The sequence below is a fragment of the Pleurodeles waltl genome, chromosome 2_2 (assembly GCF_031143425.1).
Source record: "Pleurodeles waltl isolate 20211129_DDA chromosome 2_2, aPleWal1.hap1.20221129, whole genome shotgun sequence".
In the NCBI taxonomy this organism is placed as follows: Eukaryota; Metazoa; Chordata; class Amphibia; order Caudata; family Salamandridae; genus Pleurodeles; species Pleurodeles waltl.
The window spans coordinates 29660941-29679520 of record NC_090439.1 but is presented as its reverse complement, the minus strand read 5'-3'; the positions used below and the strand labels follow the sequence as shown (position 1 = coordinate 29679520).

At 45.2% G+C, this 18580-nt stretch overlaps 1 protein-coding gene across 1 annotated transcript in view; it reads right to left on the bottom strand.

Annotated features, from left to right (window-relative positions):
* Positions 1-18580, bottom strand: part of KDSR (3-ketodihydrosphingosine reductase) — a 281528-nt gene that overhangs the window by 192277 nt on the left and 70671 nt on the right. The window contains exon 3 of the mRNA XM_069219441.1: positions 4348-4404. Within this exon, the coding sequence (XP_069075542.1) occupies positions 4348-4404 (57 nt within the window). The remainder of the gene's footprint in view (positions 1-4347; positions 4405-18580) is intronic.

Genomic DNA, 18580 nt, shown 5'->3' with positions numbered 1-18580 from the left:
GTCAGTACGAATTGCAGGTAAGTTGGGGGGTAAAAGGGCAGGTGATCTTTACCCCCGAACAACGCTTTATCACTAGAGATGAAGCAATAGAAACTTTCTCCCTGGGAGGGAGGCAATACTTGAAATACAAGAAGATTTCATGTACAGCCCAGGAAATATGGCCGTCCGTCCCATAGGAACCTAAATGTTGGCTGGCTTGTCCTCCCTGATAGGCACAGTAGAGGGCAGACGTCTGATCACGCACTTGCTCTGTGAAGATCTCCCCTATGGGATCCTCCCAGTGCAAGTTAGATGGGAGGAGCTACTGGGAAAGCTACTATCACCCAAAGGTTGGGAACGATATATACAAAAGCGTACGAAGGACCAGTCCCAATGCCAGTTTTAAACTCCTCCAATATAACGTAGTCCATCAGACATACCTCACCCCACAGGCGCTTCTTTAATAGATACCGAACAGCCAGACAGCTGTCCCTGGCGCAGTACACATGCAGTGGACTTCGTGCATATGACACAGTCTTGTCCATTGCTTTCTGAGTATTGGGAAAACATGATACATTAGGAGAGATGAGCGGCTTGACGAGGACATACATGCCTGGTTGACTATGCTATCCGACCCGCAGGGGAAGAAAGATGTCCCCTCTTTGGAGACTGGTAATACATGACCATCCATTAAATGGGGCACAAAACAGGAATAAATTGTAAGAGACGTATGCATCTTGAGTCAGTGTGAAGGATGAACCAACAAAGTCCCACAAATACCCTCACGGGGACCACCTTAACACCTAATACTCAGGCACGGCTGGGGTGGGGGGGGTGGGGGGGGATGTTTGAGGAAAAGTTGAGAAGCTGGACAGGTTTTGATATAGACTTTCACAAATGTGTGGGATTCTTCTCGATAGCCTGGCTAGACCTGGTCTGAAAGACAGTAGGTGCTTGCTCTAACATCCATGTCAATTAACTCCAGTTATTTGGTTAGATGTATTTGCTATGACACCTATTAAGATACATGCATTATTTTTTCCACATTACTTCCTTGTACTGACTGTTAATTACGGAGGATAATGAAGCCTACATGTGGTCACTTTGTAAACATCTTGATGTGTTTGAAACCATGTCTTTGAGATATGGCACAAAATTAATAATTTCCACTGGAGATGCACCTCACCTCCCCACGAATAAAAATTAAAATAATCACATGAATAGGTTGGAATACATGGTCACAGCAGTGTATTGTTGTTGCAGTATTCCTATGAGTTTCTAATAGGTCTTAAGACTTGCCCATGGTAATGTAGTTTAGTTTTGTCTTCTGTAGATTAATGTTTATTTTATTTTATTAATTTTTGTAATTTGTAAAATTGTTGACAAATATGATAAGTATACATTTTTCATTTTCATCATACACTTTTCATACAAGGATTGGGTTTATGTAGACACATTATGTCAACATAGTTTTGTAAAGGTGGACCTTAATATATCTATAGGCACACATTTCCAAAAACGTTCCTCCACCCTGAACTCCCCTGCCATTCCTCCCAACTCTCTTTCTGCCGTGAGCCGGCAGAGGCATGCTTCTGTGCTGCTTGAAATAAATCAATGAAGTAGCCAGGGGCGGCTCGGTATGGCGAAGGAGCGTCACCCCACTGGCTATGCTAGAAGCAGAAAATAAAAACGATATTGCGGCAGGGAGGGGCAGGGCTGGGCCACGGAGGTGGGAGGACTTGTTTGTTTGGCCGGTTGTCTGAAGCTGGCCAAACACACATGGGCACTTAGGTTTCTCCAAACCAGCTGCATACACAGCCAGGCTGGAGAAACTGCACAAACCCCAGGCTTGTGTCCAAGGAGTAGTAAATGGCACTCAGACCAATCCTGACGCTGCTTACATGCTATGTATAGCATGGGCGCAGTGCCAGGATTGCTGTGGAGCCTGTGATGGTATCCCAGCAGTTTATGCTGGGACACCAGAAAAAGACTGAGGCGGCAGGTGGTTGTGGCAGCGATGGAAAGAAGTATTTTTTTTTTTTTATTCCTTCCCACCCATCTCCTCCCACCCCCTGGGATTTGCAGAAGCCGCTGCTGGAAGTAGTCTCCTTTTTCCGAGCAAAGGCACCAAGTATGAAGGAGCATATTATTTTGAGTCCCACATCGTCCTAAAAAAACTGTTGATCTCATTCACAATTCCCTGCACCGACCACGCAAGACTTTACTCTTTACGCCCTACTAAAGAAACCTACGGCTGACCCAAGCGACCTGAAGAACTTCCGCCCCATCTCGCTCCTCCCCTTCCCTGCCAAAGTCATAGAGAAGACCGTCAACAAGCAGCTTACCAACTTCCTTGATGACAACAACCTTCTCGACCCCTCACAATCCGGATTCCGAGCCAACCACAGCACTGAAACCACCCTCATCTCAGTCACAGACGACATCAGAACCCTGATGGACAACGGTGAAACAGTCGCCCTCATCCTCCTCGACCTCTCGGCTGCCTTCGACACCGTCTGTCACCGCACCCTAATAACCCGCCTCCGCTCCAGTGGGATCCAAGGCCAGGCCCTGGACTGGATCGCCTCCTTCCTCTCCAACCGCTCTTAAAGAGTCTACCTCCCACCTTTTCGCTCAGACCCCACCGAGATCATCTGCGGCGTCCCTCAAGGATCCTCGCTCAGCCCGACACTCTTCAATGTCTACATGAGCCCCCTCGCCGACATCGTACGCAAGCACAGCATCATCATCACCTCCTACGCCGACGACACTCAACTTATACTCTCCCTCACCAAGGACCCCGCCAGCGCAAAGACCAACCTGCAAGATGGTATGAAGGACGTCGCAGATTGGATGAGGCTCAGCCGCCTGAAACTGAACTCAGACAAAACGGAAGTCCTCATCCTCGGCAACACCCCGACCGCATGGGACGACTCCTGGTGGCCCACGGCCCTTGGCACCGCACCGACCCCCTCAGACCACGCTCGCAACCTCGGCTTAATCTTGGACCCTCTTCTCACCATTACCAAACAAGTCAACGCCGTGTCCTCCTCCTGCTTCCTCACCCTCCGCATGCTCCGTAAGATCTTCCGCTGGATCCCCGCCGACACCAGAAAGACCGTGACCCACGCCCTCGTCACTAGCCGCCTGGACTACGGCAACACCCTTTATGCTGGGACCACCGCAAAACTCCAGAAACGTCTGCAACGTATTCAAAACGCCTCCGCCTGCCTCATCCTCGACATACCCCGCAACAGCCACATCTCCGCCCACCTGAGACACCTGCATTGGCTCCCCGTCAGCAAAAGGATCACCTTCCGACTTCTCACCCACGCACACAAAGCCCTCCACAACAAGGGACCAGAATACCTCAACCGACGCCTCAGCTTCTACGCCCCTACCCATCTTCTCCGCTCCACCAGCCTCGCTCTCGCTGCCGTCCCTCGCATCCACCGCTCCACAGCGGGTGGGAGGTCCTTCTCCTACCTGGCGGCCAAGACTTGGAACACCCTCCCCACCTGCCTCAGGAACACCCAGGACCAATTCGTATTCCGGAGACTCCTCAAGACCTGGCTCTTCGAGCAGCAGTAACCCCTTCCCCCCTAGCGCCTTGAGACCCGCAAGGGTGAGTAGCGCGCTTTATAAATATTAATGATTTGATTTAAGAGAATCCACTGTCTCCAGCCCAGTCTGCCTAGCTTCTTTCCAGAGTCCACTCCATTTTAAATAGATCAGTGAACGCATCAGATGTTTATTCTGGGAGGCTGGAAGAGGCCAGGACCACTACCTCCCTTAATGAGCAGAAGCATTTAACCAGGAGGCAAGTTGCATAATATACTCTAAGAACTAGACGACCCGTTGAGACTAAGTCCTGTCTGTGCAGGGTTTGGAAAAACTGTGCCGCTCTGTCTTTTTTTTTTTTAACTAATGACCTCGACAATCAGGCGAGCCCACTCTAAGTGATCATTTTTTTGGTGATGCCATGGGGACCATTAAGGGTATCCAGTTTCTGAGTGAAAGTGGATTTCACTCTCGTTGCCAATGTTATGTGGTAACTGGAAGTGAAAGCTTGCAGGGAGCCTTCTTACGGTAAAGAGAAAGGGAACAAATTGTGCTGTATTCCGAAACATTTGCATCTTTGATTTTTTTTTTTCTTTTCAGTCTTAGGAGGCGGCGCATACGCTACACCACAAATATGGTACAGCTCTCCAGCTAGAGGACATGCATCCCTAAACTTTACAGTATCAGTAATTGTTTCAGAAGAACAACATTCTGGACAACGGCCACAAGATGGCAGCATTGGTAAAATGTGGGAGGATAACAGAAGAATTTAAGTGTGCCAACAATAAAATGCGGCGTTGTTCTTACCTGCTTGTCGTTAATGGCACATTTTTCTATTTCTTTCTTGGCCTGCAGCAGCTTATTCTGTGGTAACGGAGGCAGAATAGACAGGAAGCATTACTTTATAGGGTTTAATAAAACACTTCTCATCAGCAAGCCTTTTTATCTTACATGGAATCTGCACTTACAGTGGTAACCTCCCCTCCACTAGAGGGGAGTTCATCGCATAAAACAAACACATATCAAAGTCCAAAAAAACTGTATCAGAAACGAAGTTGCGCGATTGCCTTCACCACGCATTACTCAACTTTCAAGAGAAAGGCAACCAGGAGAAAGAGTTTTGTTTATGTGGCCAGTAAATTAACTGTCTACGTTCTGAGCATTTGGAATTATGTTGCACTGGAGGGCTAACTTACAAGTATGAGGACGGAAAAGTCCCTTGCATGGTGATGGGCGTGCACCCGTGCTCTGAGTGCCCCAATTGTAATTATGTCTGGATCCTCAATGCTGATTTTTGGTGTCATGGGCAAACACGGATCATGTGTGTGCACCATAATATAAACCCCATCTCAAGAATTGCTTTCTTTTCTCTTTCAGACCGGAGGGTTGCGCAGAAAGCCCTACCCTCATGGTGATGAAAGGTTACTGCCTTTGCCAGAGTGTGATCTGGTCAAGACCATCCTAGGTAGGAGGAGGCTGCTCTAGTGACCCAAGCGGGCCCAAGCTCCAACGGAGGACAGCCCCAGGTATGTTGCAACTTCCCCCTCAACTGTGAGAATCCCAAAAAACGTACTAGCATACGAGCAGTTGACCCACCCCTCGACCGCTACCTCCACAGGACTGCATGTGAAGATCTCGAGAACACCTGACCGCTGCTCATACCAAGTAGCATGTGCGCAACTTACCATTCACAGCCACTGCAGCTTCAGGACCCATGAAGGGGGCAGGTCACAGACTCTGGTCACTCAGATGGTGCAGGTAAGACTGTGGTACGGGTCAGACATCCCAGGGGACCTTTCCTGTCATAGCACAGGCACAGTAACGCTTTGACTATATTAAAGAGTCGGACTCCTGAGACTCGGACTACTAGTGGGGTTTAATCTGAATGATGCCTATAGTAAATGGGAAATAATCACTACCACTCAAGGGGGGGGTGAGATTTAGGGGATTCAGGGGCCCACCTATAAAACACTAGAGCCTGAATTCAGGGGACTGCCTGTGTCGTTTGTGAATGTCGTATTTTACTTTGTGCTCATATATAAACACTATTTTTTTCATAAGTGTTTATTTAACTGGACAGTCATTAAGTGCTGCTGCTAAACATGAGTTGTTATTCTTTTTCTGTCTAAAGTGCCCCATGCGCAGTGTCACTGGAACCAAGCTATCCCTGGCTGATGAGACCTAACTTGGGCAAAACAAGTCCTGAGTTGCTTGTGTATCGGTTCAGGGAGGACCTGGGACGGCAGTTCAGGCTAGGAGCTGGGCCAAGATTGGTTTGCATATGGCTGGATCCTAACTGAGGTGGCATTGTGTGCAAAATAACTTACCTAGGATGCGTCCCAATCATTTTACCAGAGCCCGACATTATTTAAGCATTCCATCCATCACTTTTTTGTGTATACAGTGTATGCGACAGTGATGCAGGAGGCTTTATTCAGGCTTGCATTTGGTGTTTATTTTTTATCAAGTTCTGGTTTGTGTGAATTCTGTAAGACCTGAAGTGCTCCTGAAGCAATAAACGTGTCAGAAGTCAGTGTGCTCTTCCCCTCTGACATTTGCCCTTCCTGATCACACAGACCCAAATAGTCAGTGTTTCACAAGACAGCTGAAATTTTAGGCAGTGACTCAAACGTCAAGCCACAGATATCACTATACATCTTATTTACAGAAGGTGAAATGAATAAAAAAAAATAGCTACTGCTTGCAAACGTTTCTAAGAGCTCTACAATGAATGTATACAAAAATGTTAAACATTGCTTTAAAAGTGAGGAGTTAACTGAAAATTATGTCAAGGCTTAGTCGTCATTTGTTAATGAAAACCCTCGGTAAAGAGCTGGGAAAGGTTTCTTCTCCTCTGAACACTGGCGTCTCAAATTCTCACACTTTTAAAAACTTATCTATGAAAGTAAGTACCAATTTATTAACAAGCCTCAAAAACTGAAGTTTCAATGTAAAAGGATACACAATTTAAATAAAATGTAATGAGTAATTGTGGCATATCTCATAAGAAGTCAGCAGTTTATCATCCAGAAACTAACGGTGCAGTTGAAAGATTTAACAAGTACATAAAGGAAAGCATTCAACTTGCAAAGGTGAATGCTCTGAATTGGCGTGCAGAACTTTTGAAAAGGATTACAGCCTATCGGTTCTCTCCACATTCAACTACTGGCAGATCACCTTTTGAACTGTTTAGGAAAAGGATACCTAATACCAAGCTGTCTCCTGGATGGATGGAGTGGATAAAAAATGGATATAATTTGGTCAACACGGAGTGGAGAGATAGAGAAGAAAGGCTCATGGAGAAAAGGAAGCAAGAATTTGATACAAGGAAGAGAGTATGTAAAAATAATATAGTTGTGGGTGATGTGGTGAAGGTGAAGGCACCAGTTGGATGTCTTGAGGGGTCAAAGTTCACTAGACCTCTTCATGTGATTAAACTTTTCAAGAATGCTGTAAAAATTTCAGATGGCAAGATATGGAACATGAACAGAGTGGTTCGGCTGAAAGGGGTGGTGGAAACGAGTGTTAGTACTGAAAGGTCCAGAGTATTCAGAGACAATGTTGGGTCAGGAACACAAAATAAGGGACGACATGGAACTGATTAATTTAATGTAATGAGGAGAAGTTGTAGGAGGAAAATAAGTCCTGGACATCTTAAAGACTATGTTCTCATCTGACAAAGGGGACGTTTATAGGGTTGTGTGTTAGCATGTTTTAAACTTATTTAAAGAATAGGTGGGTTTGATATGTTGTTTAATTTATAGGTTTGGTGTATACATAGTTTCTAGCTACTCATTTATTTGATGTCATGGTTATGTGGGAACATTATTTATGTATTAATTTGTTCATTGTATAAAAGGGAAATGTGTGATGTATTAGAACACGCGATCACCGCACGCGATCGCCGTCATTCGAGTGTGAATGACGGGGACGCGTGAAGACGGTTGAGGACGGTTTTGGAGATCGATGGCTGAGGGGATATAGAATAAACTTGGGACTGTGCCCATAAACCTGAATGTGGTAGTTTCTTACCTTTACATCTGGTGACGAGAGTTGGGAGTCGCCTCAACATCCAGGGATTTGTGAGTCTCCAGACCTTGGACGTTACTATAGACGTGCTGTCCTGGTGAGCGTATTTGCGCATTGGTAGAGAGGACGCAGCCGCTGCACAGTTCGTTTTGGGAGGATTTCAGGGACGGACCGCAGTGGAAGCATGCAGTTTCACAGAACCAGCGTATAAAGCAGCACAAATACAACGAGTGGTGAAGAGAGCTACGCACCGTGAACAACGTCTGTTTTGGGGGCGTGCCCATCAACACCGGTGTCCTTAAAGGGACGGTTATTTCATTGTCTTAAAGGGAAGTTGTTCTTTGCTACGATTGGTAAACAATAAAAGTGAACTGCATTGGAACGGCGACAGTCACACCCTAAACAAAAGAACAATTTTGTTTGCCTATCGTGTGGAACATACAGTGATAGGCACACCCAGACAAAACGGCGAAGCAAGAATTACTCATCTGTAAAAAAAAAAAGAAGATTTCAATGCTAGGACATGGAAGGTGTGGTGATTCACTGATTCAGTTACAAATTGGTTCAGTGGAGGTCTGACATTTAGTGTGTTGTTCTGTATGTTCGTCTAGTTTATCAGAATAATGCAGAACATAACACCACCACCATTTTTTTTAAGCAGTCCAGGTGATCCGATATATCCTTGGAACAAGTGGAAAAAGATATTTGCTCACTATGCTAGAGTGTGTGGACCGACATTGAGTGCAGAAAGAAAACATGCATTATTGTTGCACTGTCTAGGGGGAGAGGGACAGGAGGTTTTAGAAAATTTGCCTGATTTATGCACTGAAGAAAGTAGGAATTTGAATGAATATGAAGCATGTATTATGAAGTTAGACAAACATTACTTACCAAGGGTGAGCACAATAATGGAACAATATTATTTTGGAAAAAGGGAACAAGGTAAAGAAGAGTCAGTGGAAGATTTTGTATCTAGTTTGAGGAAGTTGGCGGTGTCTTGTAAATTTGGAGCACTGGTGGATGAGAGAATTAGAGATCAGTTCGTATTAAAGTGTTGTAGTGACAAAATTAGAGAAGAGCTATGGTTGAAGGATGAACCACCTTTGGAAGAAGTGATTATGGTGGCAAAAAGAGTAGAACACATGCTGAGGTGTGTTAAGGAATTAAGTGGAAACAAATTAATGAGTGGAGAATGTACAAAGGTGGAGGAGATAGTGTGTGAAGTGAAGAACAAAGGAAGTGGAGGTGAGAAGAAAAAGGAAGATATAGTGGAATTCAAAGTAGAATGCTATCGTTGTGGTAATAGTGGCCACAAAGCCAATGTGAGCAATTGCCCAGCATTGAATGCAGTATGTAATGGGTGAGGGAAGAGAGGTCACTTCTACAAATGTTGCCGTGGTAGAAAGAATAAATTTCATAATGACAATATGAGGAAAGAGATCAAGGAAGTATCTCAGGAGGTAGTGTTCCAAGTTGATGCTCAGGTTAAGTGTGGAGAGCATCCAAGTGAGGTGGTGAGAGTGGATGGTGTGGATCTACTAATGCGTTTTGATTCTTGTTCACAACTGACGATAATTTCAAAAACAAGTTTTGACAGGTTAATTCTGTAATCTAGAAAGTTAAAGAAGATGGATGTATCTCCTGGGGGATATGGTGGTCAGCCTATAAAAATGCTAGGGTACTTTGAAGGTCATATTGAGTTCAAAAGTAGACACCTGTTGGGGAAAGTTTGTGTGTCCAATCAAGGTGACAATCTCTTGAGTTGGGCGCATCAAAAGCTTTTAGGTGTCATTTTGAATCCAAACGCACAACCTCAAGTTCAAATTCAGAGTGTGGATGGTGTAGACAGTGAGTTTTTCAGACAATTTGGGATGTCTAAAAGGGTATAAACATAAAATTAGGTTAAAGGAAGGTGCTATTCCTATAGTAGCGAAAATGAGAAGAATACCGTTGGCTTTACAAGAACCGGTGAAAACTGAACTTAAAAGATAGAGTTGATGGGCATAATTGAGGAAGTAAAGGCAACCGAATGGTTGGCTCCCATAGTTGTGGCAAGGAAGGGGGATGGTGATATCACGCTTTGTGTGGACCTTAGGGCTCTAAATAGAGAGGTAGTGGTGGATAAATTTCCCCTTCCAAATATTGAAGAGATAGTATCTATGGTTGGCGGAGCAAAGTACTTTTCCACCTTAGATCTTAAATCAGCATATCATCAGGTAGAGTTGGAAGAGAATTCACAAGAATTGACTGCATTCATAACACCTTTTGGTGCGTTTAAATTCAAAAGAATGCCTTTTGGGCTTGTGTCTGCGGCTTCTGTGTTTCAACGCATTATGTATAAAATTTTGAAGGAGGTCAAAGGAGTGAAATGCTACCAAGATGATGTGTTAATTTATGCTGACACAGCGGTAGAACATTGGGAACGAGTGAGGTTGGTTTTCGGATGTCTAAGTAGTGCTGGTCTTACCTTGAAGAGAAAGAAATGTAATTTTGCTTTGACAGAAGTTGAGTACCTGGGACATTTGATTACAGGATATGGAGTAAAACCTAAACCAGATTTGGTTTTGACTATTAAGCGGTTAGTTTCTACTCGAACCAAGGAAGAAGTGAATTTGTTTTTAGGAACGGTAGAATACTATGGGAGGTACATTAGGAACTTGTCAGAAAAAACTGTTAACATGTGAGATTTACTGAAGAAAGGAAGAAAGTTCAAGTGGGATTCCTTGTGTGAAGATGAGTTCGAAAAAATTAAAGAAGAACTAGAATATGCTCCCTGCTTACAAGCTTTTAAACCGGGCAGGTCAACTGCCATTGTCACTGATGCAAGTGCAAAAGGTTTGGGTGCGGTTCTGATGCAAGAGGATGGAGGTATGAGAAGAATGATTGCTTGTGCGTCCAAATCTTTGAGCAGGACAGAGAAGAATTACTCTGTAATTGAAAAAGAGTCACTGGCCATATATTGGGCATTGAAAAATTTAGACATTTTGTGTGGGGCACTGAGTTTGTGGTCTTGTCTGATCACAAACCTTTAGTAGAAGTGTTTGGTAGTAAAGGTCTGAATTGCATTTCTTCAAGAATAAGAAGATGGATTATCGGGCTACAAGATTTTAAATTTAAAGTAGAGTATTTACCAGGTGCATTGAATGTTAGTGCGGATTGTCTTTCAAGATTAGTGGAAGAAAACAGGAAGGATGAAGAACAAAAAGATATAAAATTTTCAGGAGGAATTAGTGTGTGAAGTATGTTGTGATGTGTCTGAAGTTACATGTGGAATAATAACCGAACAAGAGTGGAAAGAGGCGTTGAAAGAAGATGTTGAGTTGAGTGGAGTGTGTGAGGTTTTAGAGACTGGTAAATTTGAGGTTCTAGGGAAAGTTTGGAGGTTGGTGAAAGATGAATTGGCGGTGGATAAAGGTATATTGTTGAGAGGAACAAGATTGATTCCACCAAAAGTACTAAGATTCAGGATAATGAATCAAGCCCATGAAGGTCATCTTGGGATTGTTAAAACAAAAGAACATTTACGAGCAAATTTTTGGTGGCCAGGTATGGATGTAGAAGTGGAGCGGGTGGTTAGAGAGTGTATACAATGTGCACGGAGTGACAAAATTTTAAAAACTCGTAATGCACCTATGCATTGTAGAAGTTTACCATGCAAACCCTGGGATGAGGTAGCAATAGATATTGTTGGTCCTTTACCGGGAGAAAATTCTATGCCATATCTAATTGTGTTATTAGATTTGTATTCCAGGTGGGTGGAAGTCAAAAATGTGCATGAAGTTTCATCTTCTAGTGTGATGATTTTCTTAGAAGACATTTTTAGGAAAGAGGGCTTTCCGAAGTCATTATTGTCAGATAATGGTCCACAATTTTGTTCGACAATTTTTGAAAATTTTATGAGTAATTGTGGCATATCTCATAAGAAGTTAGCAGTTTATCATCCAGAAACTAACGGTGCAGTTGAAAGATTTAACAAGTACATAAAGGAAAGCATTCAACTTGCAAAGGTGAATGCTCTGAATTGGCGTGCAGAACTTTTGAAAAGGATTACAGCCTATTGGTTCTCTCCACATTCAACTACTGGCAGATCACCTTTTGAACTGTTTAGGAAAAGGATACCCAATACCAAGTTGTCTCCTGGATGGATGGATTGGATAAAAAATGGATATAATTTGGTCAACACGGAGTGGAGAGATAGAGAAGAAAGGCTCATGGAGAAAAGGAAGCAAGAATTTGATACAAGGAAGAGAGTATGTAAAAATAATATAGTTGTGGGTGATGTGGTGAAGGTGAAGGCACCAGTTGGATGTCTTGAGGGGTCAAAGTTCACTAGACCTCTTCATGTGATTAAACTTTTCAAGAATGCTGTAAAAACTTCAGATGGCAAGATATGGAACATGAACAGAGTGGTTCGGCTGAAAGGGGTGGTGGAAACGAGTGTTAGTACTGAAAGGTGCAGAGGATTCAGAGACAATGTTGGGTCAGAAACACAAAATAAGGGACGACATGGAACTGATGAATTTAATGTAATGAGGAGAAGTTGTAGGAGGAAAATAAGTCCTGGACATCTTAAAGACTATGTTCTCATCTGACAAAGGGGACGTTTATAGGGTTGTGTGTTAGCATGTTTTAAACTTATTTAACGAATAGGTGGGTTTGATATGTTGTTTAATTTATAGGTTTGGTGTATACATAGTTTCTAGCTACTCATTTATTTGATGTCATGGTTATGTGGGAACACTATTTATGTATTAATTTGTTCATTGTATAAAAGGGAGATGTGTGATGTATTAGAACACGCAATCACCGCACGCGATCGCCGTCATTCGAGTGTGAATGACGGGGACGCGTGAAGACGGTTGAGGGCGGTTTTGGAGATCGATGGCTGAGGCGATATAGAATAAACTTGGGACTGTGCCCATAAACCTGAACGTGGTAGTTTCTTACCTTTACAATTAACAAGCCTCAAAAACTGAAGTTTCAATGTAAAAGGATACACAATTTAAATAAAATATCGCTGATCAACGAAGACTAACGGGACAAGACGGTGTTTCAAGGTACAATACAATGTACAAACAAGTGTGGTCACCTGGTTTCAGAAAGCCAGCACATGTGATCTCTGTTCTATATACAAATGGAAATATAATGTGTATAAAAAAACAAAAACTCCCACCAGAAAGCATAACTAATGGGAGTGGATGAGTTACTCATCCTGAGGTTGAAGAATATAACATTGCCAGATTGTGTATGGTGCTTAAACATCCAGCTGTGCTTTGAACTGAAACTTTCACTGTTCCAAAGAAATAAGTGCCTGAGCCAGAGGGTGCACAGTAAACTGACTCACACAGGACAACCAGACATCCCACCTTATGCTTTCCCATGTTATATGTGAATAGCTGCATTCTTGGGGTGCTGATGTCTATATAAGCCCAAAAGCACAGGTCTCTGAACACAAACTAAGTGTGGTCTCATCATTATACTACTTTTCTGCCTGCAATATAGGTACATAGAAATTTCACAAACAGCGGAAAAAGTGGCAATTCAGATGCTTCAGCAAATTTCCATCATCATCTAAACCACTGCCCCTACACAATCGTGCCAAAGTTATCTAGCACATTCTATTACAGATATTAGCGTGCCATTAAATAATTACCTATGTGATTAGACACAAGCCTCCAGGCATGGAGATTCTTATGGGAAGCAATAAAACATTACTCAAACACATCTAAAGACTGGTGAGCACAGTATCTTCTGCGCACACAAACTTGTGCATTCGCTTGACAGCCTTGCGATTCCTACAACTGGGGGTGGGGTTGTACATTTTGAATACTCTAGGTCTCGGTTACCGAGTTATTTACAAGAGCAAATGTACACAAGGTATCCTACTGAACACCACACGTTCACTGGTTAACTACACAGACTCGCGGCAAGAGAAAATGACGCACCCAATTCCAGAGTTCTTCCAAAATATTCTTGCTGCAACCCAAGTCTTGTTAGCGGAGGACAGGACTCAGAACTTTGGAGAGAGGCAGCACAGAGGCTGAAACTGCACAGCTGAAGATGCACGTGCATTCAAAACCTTTTCAATGCCGTTTGGCTAATGTGTGCCGGTCTAGAGCAGAGTTACTTGGGCTGTGGTCGCTCCAAATAACTTTTACCTAGAAAACTGCTACTTCTCAACATGTCGTAAACTAAAGAATCGATACAAACAGCAGTTGTTGGAACGACAGGACCTTAGTGTGACAATTTGCATATTTAGAAACCCATCAACTTATACATTCCACTTTGTGACCATGCACCCGCTCCAGCGATCTCTGTAACCGCCATGGCACTCTTGCGGTAAGTTTGCCTGATCTGGGACAGATGAAAGCCTGTGCAGTCTGCCCTGCAAGAACTGTTGTGCAAGGCATGGAAGACGAAAGCCACTATCTTCCGTCAGAGAGGGGAGGCTAGCTTTGCAACTGCCATGCTGGACCTGTTCTGCGAGGAAGAAAAGCTTGCACTGCTACTGCACAACCTGTCCCGTGTCCTGTGATGGCGGAAGCTTAAGCTGCCGCTGCCCTAGCTGCACCAGTCCTTCAAAGAGGGAAGCTTACACCGTTTCTGCCCAAGGTGTACCCACTCCAAGTTATCCCAGCTTATAAAAAAACTTAATTATATATTGAATGCACTTGCATAACAGGCCCTACGAACCAGGAACTGTTACGCAATATTTTGTGAGAGATACTTTTAGTACTAAGGAAGGTGCCCGATCCCGGGGGGGGGCAATACTGGAGCACCAAACATGCGGACAGAAGAGAAACAGGGTCCATTACTCTACTCTCATGTTTTTAATTTTGTGGTATGGAGAGGTCAGGAAAACACTGTGCTCATCGACATGCAATTTCAACATTTTAAAACATAGAAGACAAGTGACTGCATGTCAAGTACAACACTTTTGCCCAACTCCAGCATTTTAGCCAATAACACTTTGCATGCTGGTGTTTTCAGTCCATAATGAAAGTGTTGAAAGTAAAACTACAAGTCCCTCATTGCAACATGCTTTTGGATACACAGCCAGGAATGGCTGATGGCAACAAGTCTTAATGCTACTTGGCAGACTTTGTGAAATCTCAGTGGGTGGGAGGGCAGAGAGAGAGAGAGAGAATAGTTTAAAGGCAAATGCGAGCACTAACTTCTAATGGGCTAATGTAGGAAGTTGGCTCTGTATGTGCTATTTCAAAGTAAGGAATAGCATGCACAGAGTCCAAGGGTTCCCCTTAGAGGTAAAATAGTGGTAAAAAGAGATAATACTAATGCTCTATTTTGTGGTAGTGTGGTCGAGCAGTAGGCTTATCCAAGGAGTAGTGTTAAGCATTTGTTGTACATACACATAGACAATAAATGAGGTACACACACTCAGAGACAAATCCAGCCAATAGGTTTTGTTATAGAAAAATATCTTTTCTTAGTTTATTTTAAGAACCACAGGTTCAAATTTAACATGTAATATCTTGTTTGAAGGGTATTGCAAGTAAGTACATTAGGAACTTTGAATCATTTCAATTGCATGTATACTTTTCAAGTTATTCACAAATAGCTATTTTAAAAGTGGACACTTAGTGCAATTTTCACAGTTCCTGGGGGAGGTAAGTTTTTGTTAGTTTTACCAGGTAAGTAAGACACTTACAGGGTTCAGTTCTTGGTCCAAGGTAGCCCACCGTTGGGGGTTCAGAGCAACCCCACAGTTACCACACCAGCAGCTCAGGGCCGGTCAGGTGCAGAGTTCAAAGTGGTGCCTAAAACGCATAGGCTCCAATGGAGAGAAGGGGGTTCCCCGGTTCCAGTCTGCCAGCAGGTAAGTACCCGTGTCCTCGGGGGGCAGACCAGGGGGGTTTTGTAGGGCACCGGGGGGGACACAAGCCCACACAGAAATTTCACCCTCAGCGGCGCGGGGGCGGCCGGGTGCAGTGTTAGAACAAGCGTCGGGTTCGCAATGGAAGTCAATGAGAGATCAAGGGATCTCTTCAGCGCTGCAGGCAGGCAAGGGGGGGCTTCCTCGGGGAAACCTCCACTTGGGCAAGGGAGAGGGACTCCTGGGGGTCACTTCTGCAGTGAAAGTCCGGTCCTTCAGGTCCTGGGGGCTGCGGGTGCAGGGTCTTTTCCAGGCGTCGGGACTTAGGTTTCAGAGAGTCGCGTCAGGGGAAGCCTCGGGATTCCCTCTGCAGGCGGCGCTGTGGGGGCTCAGGGGGGACAGGTTTTGGTACTCACAGTCGTAGAGTAGTCCGGGGGTCCTCCCTGAGGTGTTGGTTCTCCACCAGCCGAGTCGGGGTCGCCGGGTGCAGTGTTGCAAGTCTCACGCTTCTTGCGGGGAGATTGCAGGGTTCTTTAAAGCTGCTCCTTTGGATAAAGTTGCAGTCTTTTTGGAGCAGGTCCGCTGTCCTCGGGAGTTTCTTGTCGTCGTCGAAGCAGGGCAGTCCTCAGAGGGTGCAGAGGTCGCTGGTCCCTTTGGAAGGCGTCGCTGGAGCAGAGTTCTTTGGAAGGCAGGAGACAGGCCGGTGAGTTTCTGGAGCCAAGGCAGTTGTTGTCTTCTGGTCTTCCTCTGCAGGGGTTTTCAGCTAGGCAGTCCTTCTTGTTGTTGCAGGAATCTAGTTTCTAGGTTCAGGGAGAGCCCTTAAATACTAAATTTAAGGGCGTGTTTAGGTCTGGGGGGTTAGTAGCCAATGGCTACTAGCCCTGAGGGTGAGTACACCCTCTTTGTGCCTCCTCCCAAGGGGAGGGGGTCACATCCCTATTCCTATTGGGGGAATCCTCCATCTGCAAGATGGAGGATTTCTAAAAGTCAGTCACCTCAGCTCAGGACACCTTAGGGGCTGTCCTGACTGGCCAGTGACTCCTCCTTGTTTTTCTCATTATTTCTCCTGGACTTGCCGCCAAAAGTGGGGGCTGGGTCCAGGGGGCGGGCATCTCCACTAGCTGGAGTGCCCTGGGGCATTGTAACACGAAGCTTGAGCCTTTGAAGCTCACTGCTAGGTGTTACAGTTCCTGCAGGGGGGAGGTGTGAAGCACCTCCACCCAGAGCAGGCTTTGTTTCTGTCCTCAGAGAGCACAAAGGCTCTCACCGCATGAGGTCAGAAACTCGTCTCAGCAGCAAGCTGGCACAGACCAGTCAGTCCTGCACTGAACAATTGGGTAAAATACAGGGTGCATCTCTAAGATGCACTCTGTGTGCATTTTTTAATAAATCCAACACTGGCATCAGTGTGGGTTTATTATTCTGAGAAGTTTGATACCAAACTTCCCAGTATTCAGTGTAGCCATTATGGAGCTGTGGAGTTCGTTTTTGACAGACTCCCAGCCCATATACTCTTATGGCTACCCTGCACTTACAATGTCTAAGGTTTTGCTTAGACACTGTAGGGGCATAGTGCTCATGCACATATGCCCTCACCTGTGGTATAGTGCACCCTGCCTTAGGGCTGTAAGGCCTGCTAGAGAGGTGACTTACCTATGCCACAGGCAGTGTGAGGTTGGCATGGCACCCTGAGGGGAGTGCCATGTCGACTTAGTCATTTTCTCCCCACCAGCACACACAAGCTGGCAAGCAGTGCGTCTGTGCTGAGTGAGGGGTCCCTAGGGTGGCATAAGACATGCTGCAGCCCTTAGAGACCTTCCCTGGCATCAGGGCCCTTGGTACCAGGGGTACCAGTTACAAGGGACTTACCTGGGTGCCAGGGTTGTGCCAATTGTGGAGACAATGGTACATTTTAGGTGAAAGAACACTGGTGCTGGGGCCTGGTTAGCAGGGTCCCAGCACACTTCTCAGTCAAGTCAGCATCAGTATCGGGCAAAAAGTGGGGGGTAACTGTAACAGGGAGCCATTTCTTTACACAAGCCCCCCCCAGCTCACAGGCCAGGAGACTCAGCCAAAGCTGGGAGAGTCTTCCTAGTCTGTCAGGCGAGGAAGAGTCGAGGAAATAGGCTGGTTTGTTGCAGGGCCTACTCTGCCTTACATCCTCCTGCTCAGGTCATTCCCCCTGGGGAACTGACCCACTTCCACAGTAATAGGACCTAGTCTGAATTGCCTCTTGTCTGTGTCTTTAATGTCTCCACCCATTCTCTCTATTTTGAGGTTAGAGGTATCCACCTCTGCTAATCTTATCTTAGCCAGGGTCACCCCTAGCTTACCCAAAGAGGTTACCCAGAGCTGGAGTAACCCCACCATGACCAACAGGGTCAGGGGGCCTAATTTGCTATTTGGCATGGGGTCAGACCACCATGCCAAGGATAGTGCAGCCATAAAGGCTAACACCCAGCAGAGGCCACTGACAGCTGTCAGTGCCCAGAACCACACCTTTAGCTCTTCACCTACAAGGGAAGGGGCTAAGTTACAGGCTTCTTTGGGTTCAGGGTGCCTGTCTGCTGTATTAGAGTGGGGGGTTACCACATCTTGTAGTAAACACCCTTCTTCCACTCTTTCTTCTGTTAGCTGAGGAGCCACACACTCAGGCTTAACAGTTGCCTGACTAGCCAGGACTTCTTGTGAGTAAGGTTGGACTGTACCAGTGCCACTTTTGGAGTTCTCCCCTACTGGAGCAGAATCTCCTTGGCTTGCTGGAACCTTGGCTAAAGGTTGCCCACCTTTCCTAGTCTGTTTTCTTTTCTTTTTCTTCTGGGGCCTACTTGCAGTTACTGCAGGGGCAGGACCTCCAGAATCCTTGGGAGAGGACTGGCACTGGACCAGTTCCTCTCTTGGGCTCTGACTAACCTCTGGGTAGTCATTTCCAAGGAGACAATCAAGGGGAGGTCTGTACTGACTACCACCCTTCTCCAGCTAAAAGTCCCACCCACTTCTATGGGCACAAAAGCCACAGGCCTATCAGTGACCCTGTCTGGGCTAACTCTTACTCTGGCCATCTCACCTGGGATGTACTGGTTTGAGAACACCAGCCTGTCATGCACAATAGTGTGACTGGCACAAGTGTCTCTCAGGGCAGTGGCTGGGATTCGATTCACCAGTAGGTGGTGGAAG